Below are 17192 nucleotides of genomic sequence, written 5' to 3' on the forward strand. Positions count from 1 at the left end.
TGTGGTAGAGTGACTCTAAATATATGATAGAATTTATTAAGGTACCGATTGCTCCCTATTCTTCCACATGTTTTTATTTATGCATGCTTGTCCATTAAGGTTTCATCACCCTTCTACTCTGAAAGGCCTCTTTTCCTCACTTTGTTAGACTTTCTTTTACTTTATGCTGTTCTAGCATTATTTTAATCTACAACCCCCTGCTTTACATGCACTCTTCAAATTTATACAAGCACATTTTTTTGCATTAGCGTGTCCTCCTCATCTAAGATTTATGACTGACAGTTTTTTTTTGCTCAGTCTAATGCTATAAAAGAGACAATATTTTAAACATTAAAATGAAAACCATTTACAACTATGAGCAAAGGAGAACATTTGGCATTAAAGTTTAAAAGGCAAAGTTAAGTAAAGCCATGTGGACAGACAAGCAAGTGGAAAAAAAAAGAGAGTACACTTTATTCAGAGGAAGAGACACAAAGTGCTTCGGCACACTGGCGCAAAACCTTAATCTATAAGAAGTCAGTCTGCAAGTACTGAATCAGGCCCATTTGGTTATCGTGTGAGGGAGGACGAGATTTCCTGTTGAAATCAGCACTTTGGCTCCAAGTTTGAATAATGATGATTACTAGAAGTGTCATTAAAGGAAAACTAAGATAAACAGCAGACATAAAAACATATTTACATTACCATCATCTTTAAATGTTAAGAGTCCACATCATGCATTTTGTTTATGTCACATCCCCTCCAACGTTGTAATATCGATATTAGAAAATACAGCACTTTGAACTACCTAAAATCAGATGTCTTGGTGATAGCATAAATCCTCAAGCTATGATGTCCCTACAGAAAAGTGATAGCTCTAGAAAAACAAAACAAATGAGGGATTTAATCTTTTCTGCAAATCATTAAATTAGGAATATGTGTTTCAATTAAATTATTTTGTGCAAGTGACATATTTATTTATGTTTAAGATAACAATAAGGAGATGGGACGGAATTATTAGGTGCATTTACACTGCCATTTCTGATCTGGATCAAATGCATCGATAGCATTTGATCAGGATCAGAAATGACAGCGTAAATGCTCGGCAATTGGATCAAATGCACCTCTCAGGGAGATGGTACAGATCTGGATCAAATGCATCGGTGGCATTTGATCCTGGCAGTGTAAATGCGTTGGTTAAGAAACAATTCGCAAGTGTGTTGGTTTTACTTGTTAGAATAATTCGCAAAGAGATAAAATGGACAGTTTTTATTATAGTTGTGTAATAAAGGACTAATAAATGCATATAATGACAATTGGACTTGCATGTTAGTGCACATGTGAGGACCCCTGTGGCGGCTGAAAGTTGATAATTTAATAATTATTCATTATTGTAGGGTCTGTTCTTGAAGTTGTGGTTCATTTAGAGTTCCTAATCTTTGGCATGAATTAATTTGAATGAGAGAATAGTATCAATACTATGTGAACATCTGTTTCTGTTTCGATAAGAGAATCTTATGCATGTGACTCATAAGGCTGGTGACTCATATGAAGACAGTTTCTGCTTGCAGGTTAGTATGAAAACTTTGCCTAGATCTTCTACTGTGCATGTCCTTCAAGAGAAATCTCAATCGTTTTCTTGTCGTTTCGAACTACAATAAGTGACACTAACATCGTTATTAAACATATTGTATTGTAGTTTCAAATTTGTACATGTTCTTACCTTGAAGGTTTTGCAATGGTAACGTCATAATGCCCCCTGCAGCTGCTGCTGCAACAAGGCCTTGAATGTTGGTCAGATTGGCAGTAGGCAATGTCAAGACCAGTCCCTGCTGTCCACCCAGCTGCCCGGCCATGTTGAAAGGAATGAGAATCGGCTGATTGAGGCCTGGAGTGCCTCCAGGCATTACCCCTGCCACCGCCGATGCCAACTGTTGTGCTGCCAGCAAGGGCTAGAAATCAAACACAAAATTAACAGGTATCAAAAACAACCTTGTTCACATCATATATTAACACCATAGAAAACAAGATGTTGTACAGCCATATCATCTATGAACAAACATATGACAAGTCATACAGTTTGTCTATTATTATAAACATCTCTATCTTATCTGGCTAGAAAGGGAATGCATTATGTCTGTGTTTTGGAAAAACTCTTCCAATATGTAATATATATTAGGGAAATTAACTGATTCAAGATTAATCCATTAATCACACCCATGGGCTTTCATCGATTAAACCAATTATTGATACATCTACCTTAGTTAGTCTATGTAAAGCAGCAAATGGGAAAAAAAAGTCTGAAGTCACATCAATATCCTGTGTCAAGCATGTGGCTAGAAATACTCAACATTTCCTTACCATAAAGTATAAAAGAATTGTGAGATTTGCTCTTGGGTGCTTTCCTTTCATGGAAATGTTTTTTTAGGGCTTCTGTTTTTCAGTGTTTACAGTGTGAGTTTTGAGTTTCTCAGTGAAAATAATGCAATGCGCTGATTGTGAAATTAAACAAATAAGAAACACATGTGATCCTCGTTATGCAGGATACTAATGTTATTTTTGAATGGGGGGGGGTTAACAGAGGTTGATTTGTGACACTTATCAAGGCATCTACCAATATCTATTTCAAAGGCACCTCATTGGAAGATATATTGAAAATTTGCCTTTGGATTCCATGTAAGTAACTGTGTTAAACTGTCTTTAATATACAATAAATTGTATATATATATATATATCTATATATATATAGCGAGAGAGAGAGACTGTATAAAACATCAGGAACACCTAATTTTGAGTTGCACCCCCCTCAGTCTCAATTCATTAGGACATGGGTTCTACAAGGTGTCGAACGTGTTCCACAGGGATGCTGCCAATGTTGACTCCAATGCCTCTCACAGTTGTCAAGTTATCTGGTGACTGGGCAGGCCACTGCAGTGAGCTGAATTCACTGTCAAGTTCATAAAACCATTCCTGGACAATCCTAGCCCAGTGACATAGGGCATTATTCTGCTGAAAACATCAATTAACAGATGGATACACTGCTACTATGTAGGAATGCCCCCAATTGGTAATGATGTTCCGATATCCTGTGGCATATCAGTGTTGCTACACTTTTATCAAGGGATCTAATAAATACCATGAAAACACACCCCACACCATCACACCATGACAACCAGCCTGCAATGCTGACACGCAGCATGATGGATGCACATACTCATGATAAACACCGGAAACTGTTGTGTGTGGAAAAACCCAGCAGCGTTGCAGTTCTTGCACCTACTATCATACCCCGTTCAAAGACACTAAAATCTCTTTGTCTTGCCCATTTACCCTCTGAATGGCACACATACACAATCCATGTCTCAATTGTGTCAAAGCTTAAAAAGCCTGTCTTCTTGCCTTCGTCTGCACTGATTGAAGTGGATGTAATAGGTTACATCAATAAATGGGTACAGGTGTGGATAGGTCGGAAAAACAAAAGAAGGAAGACTAAGAAGAAGAAGAAGAAGAAGAAGAAGACTAGCAAAAGCCATAATAACCTCGCTCCAGCTGAGGGCTGTAAACAGGGAGAGGTTGTGTATCAAAGTCCGAATCGAAATCCAAAAGTCGTGGTCGTAGTTCGAAAGGGAGTGTTTCCGTAATTATAGTCCGTCGTCCTGTCCGGGTCAATTCTCGAAGCCTGTTCTCAAACAGTTAGTGGTCACTTTTTGTCTTTACTCTCCAAAATCCCTCCCTGTGTTTCCCCTCAGGTACTTTGCATCGACTGAGGGTGCCTGTCTTATAGTGTTCCCCAGGGAGGGGTTTGCCCTGCAGGCTGGCCACCTCGCTTAGACTGAATAGGGGAAGAACGTGTGTCCTGATATAGCGACTGTCACGCACCACTCCTCATGGTGCATTACAATATATACATAATTATCTTCATCAGCTTTTGTCAATCTGCTACTGGATAAAAGCCTCCTCAAAAATGTTTTCAAATCTCTTACAGCATCTCTTGTACAGGTCATATCTGCTACACTTCTGATTTCATTTTCTCAGCTTCTATGTAGTCGTCTTGGTCTTGTTTAATCTTTTGGGATCCGTTCTACAGCTTCCTCTGTCCATCTTTGATCTTTTCATCTTGTAGTGTGAGTGGCCCATTGCCATTTTAACAGTTTCACTCTGTTAGTGATATCACTTACTTTTGTTTGTCCTCTGATCCATTTGTTTTTGTATGTATTTCTCCCTGTTATACCAAACATGGATCTTCCCATGCTTCTTTGTATAATTTAAAGTGTCTGTATCACTTTGCAACATTATTTTTTAGTTCAGTTTTCTTACTAGCATCTGAGACTTCTTGAATTTTAAGCTGTAGGTCTTTTGGAGTTTTTATAAAGATGGCAATGCCATCTATTCCATTTCTGCCCAGGTCAAAGTCTTCAACACATATTTAGTTGTTGCTATGAAGACTTTTGGAGAGATTGTGTCTCCTTGACTTACTCCTTTGCAGTTCCTGATCTTGTCAATGTCCTGGTGAAGTCTGATTGTTGATGTGGCATGGCTGAAAATATATAAGATGTATGTATGGTTCCTTAATGTTTTGATTTCTTCAAGCAATGATGACTGAACCTGTACAGATTGATTCAGATGCTCTCTCTTTAGTCAATAAAACCCAGGCACAGTGGAAGCTCATTTTCTCTACATCTTTCTAATACTTCTCAAATAACTTCAGTATGATCCATCATTTTATATCCACTTCTGACTCCTGCTTGTTCTCTTGGTTTGGCAAAGTCCAGGGTGTCTTGAAGGTGATGTGTTAGTACTTTTTTAAATAATTGTGTTTTCTGTAGGGAGTAGACCAATGGGCCTATAGTTCTTTAGATCTTTGCCTCCTTTCTTGTGACAGCTGGATTTTTCCAATTCTGAGGAAAGAAATCTTTCGCATCTTTCAGTATCTCCACTGTGATTCCATTTTGTCTAGATGTTTTCCTATTTTTCATCGTCTTTATGGCAGAAGCTGATATTTCACTTGTGTTCATTGAGACCTCTACTTCTTTCTGTTCACTGCTGTTATCACTACTTTATGGCTTTCTGTAGAATTCCTCCACTCTCTTGATAATCTTATCTGTTTTCGATTGTTGCGCCATCATCGTTTTTCAGGGCCATGATTTGATTCTTTCCTATTAGGAGATGTTGTTTTGTATTTTTGATGTTCCTATGATTTTCAGTGGTTTCTTTAATTACGTTATTGTTGAACCTTCTTCTATCTTTAGTAATAGGTTCCCTTAGTGTTTTGCACAGTTCAATGTAATTAACATTTGATTTGGGGCCTTGTCTGTACTTTCTTTTCTTTTCTTCATAAGATGTCTTGTTTCTTGAGAGATCTTTTTATCTTGTTGTGATGTATTGATTCCTCCAAATATCTTGCGGTTTCCATGGTGTTATATATATTTATATAAAAAATAAAAACATTAAATACTGTAGACGCACATCAGGATGAACTAAATTGATAAACTGTTATTTTTAGTGTGATGCAGTCTTAAACAGGTACATTTGTAGATATTGAACCAAAACCCTATTCCTTGTTGCTGTTTTACCTGACAATTCAGATGTCCATTAAACTATAATCCCTGATTGACAATTTATCTGATATAGATTCTTACCCTATATGCAAAAAACTCAGTAATATTTAATGCAATGCACTTTTTTAGTAGTAAGAGAAAGGCCTGTATGTCATCTTACACATGTAACTGAGACTCCTGTATAAGGCCTGCGAGGTCTCATCATCAATATAACTCTTATATATAACTCCTCAGTCTGCTGGGACATTTTCTCCTTATTTTGCAGTGACTTATTTCAAATTATATAAAAGGTGGTCATAGTGGTGGTCACTATAACATGAAAATATTAATGTAAATTAGGTTTCAGTTAACTATTGATAACTCTTGTTCGCTGTACTTTCCACCCCCAAATTTCTATGATTAACCGCAGCTGGACATAACCTCAGCTGAAATACAGCAACTGGGAAAGTGTTTTTCAAGATGTAGAACAGCCATGAGTCCTTTGTAATAATGGGGAAAAACACATTTTCATCACAGTATTTCAGTACACCTTATTTCTGTATAAAAAGTGTACATTTCAAAACAATAGATGAGCAATAGAAAATGTTAATACTAGTGATGGAATATGTGCCTGCATTTTAGCTGCTGTTTTTAAAACAGATTCTCTCCCCCTCTGAAAGATGCATTAGGAGCATCATGCTTGAGTAGGTATTTAATAATTCCTATTCCACTTGACTTTACTCAGTCATACCCAGCAAACTGCAGTTATGTTATCAGGGAAAACTTAAAAAACATGTGGAGCTCAGATTTAAAGTAGATATATTTAAAATATAATTAAAATTTCAAGGCTGGTCTACATGTATTTGCACAATTACTTGTGCTTGGTACCACAATAGATAAAGGTGAAATAAAAAATCCGAACCTTTTCAATTGTCTGAATTCCAGAGCAAAGCCCTAGTCACATTTAGCTGTAGTAATTTGTAACAACATGGGTCTGGCTCAAAAACAGATGGCTGTTGATATGTATAAGGTATTTTATTTAATCCTATATTAAAATGAATGGTTAAGTTCCTGAAAAACAAATACAAACAAAAAAACAAGAACATTTGTGTTTGTTATTTTGTGCTGCCAGTGCCACTGCAGACAGAACAGTTTTTTTGTTGTACTGTCTCTGCCAGCCCTCTGGCCCAGCAGTTTCACAGAATAAGGGCTAAACTGAAAGGTCTTTAACTGCACTTGTCAGCTATCTGCTTGTATTTTGCATGGAGTGTCAAAGCCGTGTGCTGTAGAACACACTGTAGAAGTAATAACTAAGGGGAAGCTGGTCTGGTGATGCAGAGTGCACTGTTCAAATGACAGGAGTGTCACTTTGATAATTCTGCAGAATATGTAAAGCACAAAGTTGTTAAGACATAATTATTGTCTGAGAACAGTATAATGATTGATTATTTTGTTTTCTTGAATGCACTATTGCTGAAACTACTAGTGCTACTACACACTATTGCTGTAATGTTCTAAGCCACTTGTGTACATGCAGCTAGAATCAAATGATTGCAATTCTTACAAATTACACTTGAGGAAACAAAATGCAGCCTAGATAACATAACACATGCTTTTACTGTTCTGTGATAATCTTATTACCCCCGCTGTGAACCCCAGAATAGGACATATACAATTTGACCAGACAAGGACAGAAATCTAAACATGCTATGGAGAACAAACAGGTTAATTTAAGCATTAGTAAGGTAACTCTATATTAAGTTAAATTACACAAATATATATTTATTAAATGCTGTATATAAAAATGTTGTAATTATTTGGAATACATAGTAAGAAAAATGTATTATAAGATTCATAATTCATAGTCACTCAGCACTAAGCCAAGTGATAATGAAAGGAATTGATATCGGTTAATATATTTTATTGGCTGCTGCTCTTTCTTATATAACAACTGTTCTTGTTTGTATGACTGTTTTGTTTTTGTATCTACATCTTTAAGCAGTAAAAGGCAGCCAATTTCAGCCCCTCTGCTGTTATGATGTGACCTGTGTGCTGATAGTATGGAGATTTATCTAAGCAGACGCTCTAAGTAAGCCTGCATGTGATCAGCTCATCAGAATGGCATAGAAAGATGTCTACAGAACAGAGTTAGAAGCCCTTTACAAATCAACAATAAAGTGGTACTATCTTGCTGAGGAAAAAGAGTGAAGATGGATTAGCAATAGGATAAATGCTTTCCTATTGCTTTACCCTCAGTTCAGTTACTGTATAATACAAGGCTTTGAATTGGAATCTGTCTAATCATATTGATCCTTTAATAGGAGATATTAGTCTCACTAATCAAAACTGCGTTGTTATTGAAAATGTGCTACAGAGTACGGGCAACAAGGTACCTCTGAAGATGTTGGGAAAACATCAATTATTGTATTTTAAATAGGTGTTTTTATGATCATAGAATATTGCACGGCTCATTTAATTCAGAAAGGTGATTATTATTTATTTGTTTCTTCATGAGGTGTTATAAACAGAATTGCACAACACATGTGGTACCTCATTAAATACAGTGAAATCATTACAAGAACGTAAACCCAAAAGATACAAGAGGGGGCAAATTCTTTGCTTCTTAAAAATCTCATCAAGCTGATTTTGAAAGGAGTAGCTAGGAAGTTTGTTTGAAATCCCTACAACTCTTAATGCCCGAGTTTCCATGTCTCCTTGGTTGACTCCCTTAGTAGCTTTCAGGAAGTTTAATATCAAGGTCTCCTATGATAAATGGAAACTGTGTGGGATAAAGTCAGCATAGATTTAGAAGGGGTAGATCTTCTCTACCTCACTTTTTTAACTGTCCACTCAATCAAGTAGTAAGGCTTAGCAGACATAGTGACACACAAAGTGAAAGAAAATCTGAAGATGTTAGGTCAATCAAGGCCGAGTTGTAGATAATTTGGTAGTAAATGCCTTAGTAATCCCCCAATAGACTCAAATTAGCATTATTTATTAATATTACGTATTACTGTTAAAAGTGTAGATGTCCAATGAGAGTGGAGTGTATATCATCTGCACTTTCTGTTACTTTCTTTTTAAATTCACTATATATTGATATATATATATATATATACACTCACCTAAAGGATTATTAGGAACACCTGTTCAATTTCTCATTAATGCAATTATCTAACCAACCAATCACATGGCAGTTGCTTCAATGCATTTAGGGGTGTGGTCCTGGTCAAGACAATCTCCTGAACTTCAAACTGAATGTCTGAATGGGAAAGAAAGGTGATTTAAGCAATTTTGAGCGTGGCATGGTTGTTGGTGCCAGATGGGCCGGTCTGAGTATTTCACAATCTGCTCAGTTACTGGGATTTTCACGCACAACCATTTCTAGTGTTTACAAAGAATGGTGTGAAAAGGGAAAAACATCCAGTATGCGGCAGTCCTGTCGGCGAAAATGCCTTGTTGATGCTAGAGGTCAGAGGAGAATGGGCCGACTGATTCAAGCTGATAAAAGAGGACCTTTGACTGAAATAACCACTCGTTACAACCGAGGTATGCAGCAAAGCATTTGTGAAGCCACAACACGTACAACCTTGAGGCGGATGGGCTACAACAGCAGAAGACCCCACCGGGTACCACTCATCTCCACTACAAATAGGAAAAAGAGGCTACAATTTGCACAAGCTCACCAAAATTGGACAGTTGAAGACTGAAAAAATGTTGCCTGGTCTGATGAGTCTCGATTTCTGTTGAGACATTCAGATGGTAGAGTCAGAATTTGGCGTAAACAGAATGAGAACATGGATCCATCATACCTTGTTACCACTGTGCAGGCTGGTGGTGGTGGTGTAATGGTGTGGGGGATGTTTTCTTGGCACACTTTAGGCCCCTTAGTGCCAATTGGGCATTGTTTAAATGCCACGGCCTACCTGAGCATTGTTTCTGACCATGTCCATCCCTTTATGACCACCATGTACCCATCCTCTGATGGCTAATTCCAGCAGGATAATGCACCATGTCACAAAGGTCAAATCATTTCAAATTGGTTTCTTGAACATGACAATGAGTTCACTGTACTAAACTGGCCCCCACAGTCACCAGATCTCAACCCAATAGAGCATCTTTGGGATGTGGTGGAACGGGAGCTTCGTGCCCTGGATGTGCATCCCACAAATCTCCATCAACTGCAAGATGCTATCCTATCAATATGGGCCAACATTTCTAAAGAATGCTTTCAGCACCTTGTTGAATCAATGCCACTTAGAATTAAGGCAGTTCTGAAGGCGAAAGGGGGTCAAACACAGTATTAGTATGGTGTTCCTAATAATCCTTTAGGTGAGTGTATATATATATATATATATATATATATATATTCTATATATAGAATTGTATTATAATTTCTAATTAAAAGCTAATGAACCACATTAGTTTTAAAATATTATTCCCCTACAATACATTTGGGGGGTTGTTGGACAATAATTTTCTTCCCCTGTACCCTTCCTAGTTATTGACATTAAGAAGCAGTGGCGTAGGTTTGGTTTCAGAATTGGGGGGGACGTGGTCCCCTATACCCATGGAGCCAGGAATACAATATTGGGGGGGACAATGTAACATTCTCTAAACCTACACCTATGTTAAGAAGTCTTTTCAGAAGTTTGTTTTATTCTGTTGCAGAATTGATCCTGGCAAATTATCTTTTAATAATGTGTAAAACAACAGCCAGGGAATCACACAGAACTCATACACTGAGTGTACAAAACATGAGGAACGCCTGCTCTTTCCATGAAGTAAACTGATGAGGTGAATCCAGGTGAAAGCTGTGATCCCTTATTGATGTAACCGGTTAAATCCACTTCAATCGGTGTAGATGAAGGGGAGGAGATGGGTTAAAGAAGGATGTTTTAGTCTTGACACAATTGAGACATGGATTGTGTAGGTGTGCCATTCAGAGGGTAAATTGGCGAGACAAAAGATTAAACTGCCTTTCAATGGGGTATGGTAGTAGGTGCCAGGCACACCTGTTTGAGTGTGTCAAGAACGGCAACGCTGCTGAGTTTTTCACGCACAACAGTTTCCAGTGTGTATCATGAGTACATGCATCCATCATGCTACGTGTCAACATTGCAGGCTGGTGGTGGCCGTGTGATGGTGTGGATTGTGTTTTTCATGGCACAATTTGGGCCCCTTGATAAAAGTGGAGCAACGTTTGAAGGCCACAGGATGTCTGACATTCACTGCTGATCAGGTGCATCCCTTCATGGCAGCAGTGTATCCATCTGCTAATGGATGTTTTCAGCGGGATAATGCCCCATGCCACAAGGCCAGGAATGCTTCCACGAACATGACAGTGAATTCAGCTCACTGCAGTGATCTCAATCCAATAGAGCATCCACTACCAGCCAACTTGACGCAACTGTGGGAAGCACTGGAGTCAACATGGGCAACATCCCTGTGGAACACTTTCAACACCTTGTAGAGCCCATGCCCTGATGCACTGAAGCTCTTCTGAGGGTAAAAGTGGGTGCAACTCAATATTAGGAAGGTGGTCCTAATGTTTTGTACACTCAATGTGTTTGTTCTAGATATGCATTAAGAAACCTACTGTTATAGACAACTGCAGATAATGTAAAGTGCTTCATAATGCTTTGTATCTTACTTACACAATTAATTTATATAGCTACAGTGAGGGAAAAAGTATTTGATCCCCTGCTGATTTTGTACGTTTGCCCACTGACGAAGAAATTATCAGTCGATAATTTTAATGGTAGGTGTATTTTAACAGTGAGAGACAGAATGACAACAAAAAATCCAGAAAAACGCATTTCAAAAAAGTTATACATTGATTTGCATGTTAATGAGGGAAATAAGTACTTGACCCCTTCGACTTAGTACTTGGTGGCAAAACCCTTGTTGGCAATCACAGAGGTCAGACGTTTCTTGTACTTCAGACGGGCCTGTACATGTGCTTTCTTGAGCAGGGGGACCTTGCGGGCGCTGCAGGATTTCAGTCTTTCACGGCGTAGTGTGTTACCAATTGTTTTCTTGGTGACTATGGTCCCAGCTGCCTTGAGATCATTAACAAGATCCTCCCATGTAGTTCTGGGCTGATTCCTCACCGTTCTCATGATCATTGTAACTCCACGAGGTGAGATCTTGCATGGAGCCCCAGACCGAGGGAGACTGACAGTTATTTTGTGTTTTTTTCATTCGCGAATAATCGCACCAACTGTTGTCACCTAACCAAGCTGCTTGGCGATGGTCTTGTAGCCCATTCCAGCCTTGTGTAGGTCTACAATCTTGTCCCTGACAACCTTGGACAGCTCTTTGGTCTTGGCCATGGTGGAGAGTTTGGAATCTGATTGATTGATTGCTTCTGTGGACAGGTGTCTTTTATACAGGTAACGAGCTGAGATTAGGAGCACTGGCTTTAAGAGAGTGCTCCTAATCTCAGCTCGTTACCTGTATAAAAGACACCTGGGAGCCAGAAATCTTTCTGATTGATAGGGGATCAAATACTTATTTCCCTCATTAATATGAAACTCAATTTATAACTCTTTTGAAATGTGTTTTTCTGGATTTTTTTGTTGTTATTCTGTCTCTCACTGTTAAAATACACCGACCATTAAAATTATAGACTGATCATTTCTTTGTCAGTTGGCAAACGTACAAAATCAGCAGGGGATCAAATACTTTTTTCCCTCACTGTATATAAACCACAGTCTAAACGTACATCCAATAAGTGTTGCCAGAGATGTAGATGGATAAAATTGTATAGTGAAATGGCTTAATGCTATAGACCACTATAATTCTATAAAGAACTCTACCAGAAACACTTCTACCCTCTGATAATGTATTATCAAAGGACAGCTACTGCTGCACTAATAGACCTTTAGTTCATTACAACTCCACATGCCATTAAACCAATGAATCCAATTAAATGTGAAGTCCCCAGGTATTGAGCTGTTTACTCCTGTTAACCGGTAAAATGAAAATAAAATTGTCGACCAAACAGTTTGCAAGACCATGGAGACCTGTTATTTAGTTAGATATACTAACACAGTCCTAGCATGGTAAGTGAACTGGCATTGCCGGTGTACGTAAAGCTGCAGAACACAAACTGGGGATCTTTTGAAAACAAATAAATATAGTGATGCACTTTGTTTTAAGCAATGAACAAAGGCACGGAGGCCTTGTACATTTTATTCTCCACTTCTTGCGTAGTTTAATTTTGCACACAACCACTTAATACCACCAAGGAAAAAAGTATTTTAATATAAGTATTTGTGTACATGGTTACAACTTTCATGCATTTCTTTGGCCAGGCAGCACCGGAAATCCTGACTTTGGAAACTCAGCTACTTTACTTGGAGTTAAGTCTGGAACAAATCATAATTTGACTGTTAAAAGTTTCCATATTTTTGAAAGAAATGCAAGCAACCAACAATCACATAGTGCTTTTTACTAACTGTGATATTAAACTGTTGCAAACCTATACCGCATACAATTCTTCATTTTTTTTTTTTTTTTGCTTGTTTGTATTACTGTCATGTACATTTAAAATGCATACTTTGCCTAATTCCCCCTTCTTGTGAGTGAAATAATTTTCTCCCGCCACTGCTGAAATTCCCTTCTTTCTCATACTAGTACCTCTTGCCTCTTAAGCAATGCAAAAGAATGTGAGCAGACATGCCTGAACATTCCCAACAAATATCAATAAAATCAATGCAGGTCGAAACGGCATCACTTGTTTCCTTCAAAACATTGGACTTGCTTATGCTGATAAATAGCTTCACCTTCCAATTAGTCTATAATAGATTATCACTTGCTCGTAGGGTAAGAGTTTAACATGTTGGTCAATATTACTATCTCAGGAACACAGAAGACCAATTACAGCAGTTTGTACATGCTTATCCACAGCCCTGCAGAGATTAATGCTTTTCCTGAAATATCTTCCTCAATTCTTACATCTTAGTGCAAAGAGAAACATAGAAAATACAATTTTAACAACATTATGTGAACTCAGTATAAGCAAAATATATAGTTTTTATTTAAAGTTGGAAAAGGGCATTTCCCACAATAGTATTAATAAAATAAACAAATACAGCTATTTATGTAAAGGCAAATTATATATTTGAATTATTTATACAATTGTTTATGAGTGATCATTATGTGAAAATATGCCCCAATATAGGTAGGTAAAATGATACATGAAGTAAAGAGATCATATAGACACTGTTTTTAAGGACATTGATTGTATATCTATAAGCTTTCACTGAAAATAATTTTGATTCAAATATATTTAAACAAAAATCTTCACAGTCCATATGTAATTAAATTAAAAAGTTTAACTGTACATCTATATTTTCTGTAAAATGTATGTGCAAACACATTCACTGTATAATACTATAAAAACCAAAGAAAAGCAAATTACATTAGTTTAAGCTTTGATTAAATGTCTGAAAATGCAATATTCAATTCAGATTCACTACACCCCCTTTCATAATACATAAATACATATATATATATATATATATATATATATATATATATATATATACACACACACACATTTATTGTTTCCTTTCATATATTCTGCATAAGTTGAAAAGATGTAATGAGTTAAATACATATCAAATTATTAAATGAGTTTCAACATCATTCCTAAATAATTTAATTTTATAATAATAATAATAATAATAATAATAATAATAATAATAATAATAATAATAATATATCAAAATAATGATGAATTGTCAGATCTTTGACTGTTTTCAAGCCCTCAGGGGGCAAAGCTTTAAGCGCTGTTCTCCACCTGTCACGTCTGGAGATAGAAGAGTAAGCATTACCCACCTGTGGTCCAACGGGGTAGGCTGGGTGGGACTGGCTAAGCTGGTTTTGGTCGGCTGTGCCGCTGCCTGAGTCAGCCTGTGCTGTGCTTCCCCTGGTCCCTGAACACAAGGGGGAAAAAATAAAAGAACAGGCTCTGGTTTAATAACCACAGCCTGGGGAGAGCGGCACATTGCCACATCGTGATGTCACATAACATCAAGCTGGAAATGATATGCCTAAGTGCTTTATCAATAACTCAAGCGCTTAGAATCACTCATCAAGCTACATAAATTACCACTTCATTCAGCTGGTCCAGCTCATTGAAGGAGATGTATGGCAAAGTGACAGCGCTGAAACTGAAGCTGAATAATATCACCGGAACAAATGTAGGGCACATTATACATCAATTTACATACATGAGTGCTCCGTGCACCCAGGCTAGTAGTCGTTTTGGCTGCTATAATGAGCAACAATTATTCAAATGTGTTAAACCCACAATGCTGTGAAAGATGACAGCGTATATTTTAAATATTGAAACAGTAATGAGCGTGGCGATTACAAGAATGACAACACTGCGCCTCAGGGGGAAATCCACTAGGAGGCTTTGCATATGCAAAGAAGCCTTTTTACATTTGAAAAAAAACATGTCTGTGTGTGTTGGGGGGGGGGGTTAGGCATGTGTATGCATTACAATTACTTGTGCCAAATGCATACGCACAGTGTATTGTATTGTCAGAAATCATAAAAATCCACCCCTTTAACCTTTGGTCAGTTACCTTGTATTACCTGCTGACAACTAGGCACTTTTGAACGTTTTTACTCCTTTTTTCACTAGCATTGAATATATATTGTGGATGATAATGGATAATTGAGGGCCAGAAATCAGTTAGTGCTTTGTAGCTGGCAGCACAGCTATGAATATGTTTGAAATAGCACATAGTTGTACTGACTGTGACAGTTACGTTGGGCAAGGTGTCAACAGGATCAGTAATGTGGGATCAACGTAATCTCTACTGACTCCATTATTGTAAAAGGAAATAGAAACCAAAGTTATAGGGTAAACTACTAAGCACCAGAACCTTCCTGTGGGGAAAAGGTAGCCCTCATATGGTACTGTACACAAGTGCATACATTGACGATTTGCAGAATGTCTTTTTGTGAATCATAAATGCTGAATATGCTTTACATTTTAGAGAGCTGCATTGGATTCATCTTCTTGGCTTTATGTTATATGAAATAAATTCATTTTCTTTCAACTTTGATCTGGTGTGGCGACAGGTGTACGTTGCTAGCTCAACAGGTAGAACTAAAAGCTCTGCAGCTCAGTCTTCTGGAGAAGCAGTGAGTCAGAGAGGCAACAAAAAATACTGTATATCATATTCTCTCATGAATTCATTTATTCTAAGTTGCGTAAGCTACTGTTTGTATGCTGGGTCACTTTTTATGTGAGACTGTTATATGATACAGCTATTCCAGAAAGAAATGCTTCTCAGAGGATTGCTCCAAACTTCATAAGAAGAATTGAAATAGGAATGATGTCCTGATACCTTTCTAAGGTGTGTATATATATATACAGTGAGGGAAAAAAGTATTTGATCCCCTGCTGATTTTGTACGTTTTCCCACTGACAAAGAAATGATCAGTCTATAATTTTAATGGTAGGTGTATTTTAACAGTGGGAGACAGAATAACAGCAAAAAAATCACACACAAAAAATATTATTATTCGCAAATGAAAAAAACACAAAATAACTGTCAGTCTCCCTCGGTCTGGGGCTCCATGCAAGATCTCACCTCGTGGAGTTTCAATGATCATGAGAACGGTGAGGAATCAGCCCAGAACTACACGGGAGGATCTTGTTAATGATCTCAAGGCAGCTGGGACCATAGTCACCAAGAAAACAATTGGTAACACACTACGCCATGAAGGACTGAAATCCTGCAGCGCCCGCAAGGTCCCCCTGCTCAAGAAAGCACATGTACAGGCCCGTCTGAAGTTTGCCAGTGAACATCTGAATGATTCAGAGGAGAACTGGGTGAAAGTGTTGTGGTCAGATGAGACCAAAATCAAGCTCTTTGCCATCAACTCAACTCGCCGTGTTTGGAGGAGGAGGAATGACCCCAAGAACACCATCCCCACCGTCAAACATGGAGGTGGAAACATTATGCTTTGGGGTTTTTTTTCTGCTAAGGTTACAGGACAACTGCACCGCATCAAAGGGATGATGGACAGGGCCATGTACCATCAAATCTTGGGTGAGAACCTCCTTCCCTCAGCCAGGGCATTGAAAATGGGTCGTGGATGGGTATTCCAGCATGACAATGACCCAAAACACACAGCCAAGGCAACAAAGGAGTGGCTCAAGAAGAAGCACATTAAGGTCCTGGAGTGGCCTAGCCAGTCTCCAGACCTTAATCCCATAGAAAATCTGTGGAGGGAGCTGAAGGTTTGAGTTGCCAAACGTCAGCCTCGAAAGCTTAATGACTTGGAGAGGATCTGCAAAGAGGAGTGGGACAAAATCCCTCCTGAGATGTGTGCAAACCTGGTGGCCAACTACAAGAAACGTCTGACCTCTGTGATTGCCAACAAGGGTTTTGCCACCAAGTACTAAGTCGAAGGGGTCAAATACTTATTTCCCTCATTAACATGCAAATCAATTTATAACTTTTTTGAAATGCGTTTTTCTGGATTTTTTTGTTGTTATTCTGTCTCTCACTGTTAAAATACACCTACCATTAAAATTATAGACTGATCATTTCTTTGTCAGTGGGGAAACTTACAAAATCAGGAGGGGATCAAATACTTTTTTCCCTCACTGTATATATATATATATATATATATATATATATA

General features: G+C 37.9%; 1 protein-coding gene across 1 annotated transcript in view; it reads right to left on the bottom strand.

The window, feature by feature from the left end:
• Positions 1–17192, bottom strand: part of pou6f2 (POU class 6 homeobox 2) — a 166009-nt gene that overhangs the window by 113456 nt on the left and 35361 nt on the right. The window contains exons 2-3 of the mRNA XM_066689500.1: positions 14364–14461; positions 1703–1931 (exon numbers count right to left, since the gene is read on the bottom strand). Coding sequence (XP_066545597.1) covers positions 1703–1931; positions 14364–14461 — 327 coding nt within the window. The remainder of the gene's footprint in view (positions 1–1702; positions 1932–14363; positions 14462–17192) is intronic.

Source organism: Amia ocellicauda, chromosome 2 (assembly GCF_036373705.1).
Source record: "Amia ocellicauda isolate fAmiCal2 chromosome 2, fAmiCal2.hap1, whole genome shotgun sequence".
Classification (NCBI taxonomy): Eukaryota; Metazoa; Chordata; class Actinopteri; order Amiiformes; family Amiidae; genus Amia; species Amia ocellicauda.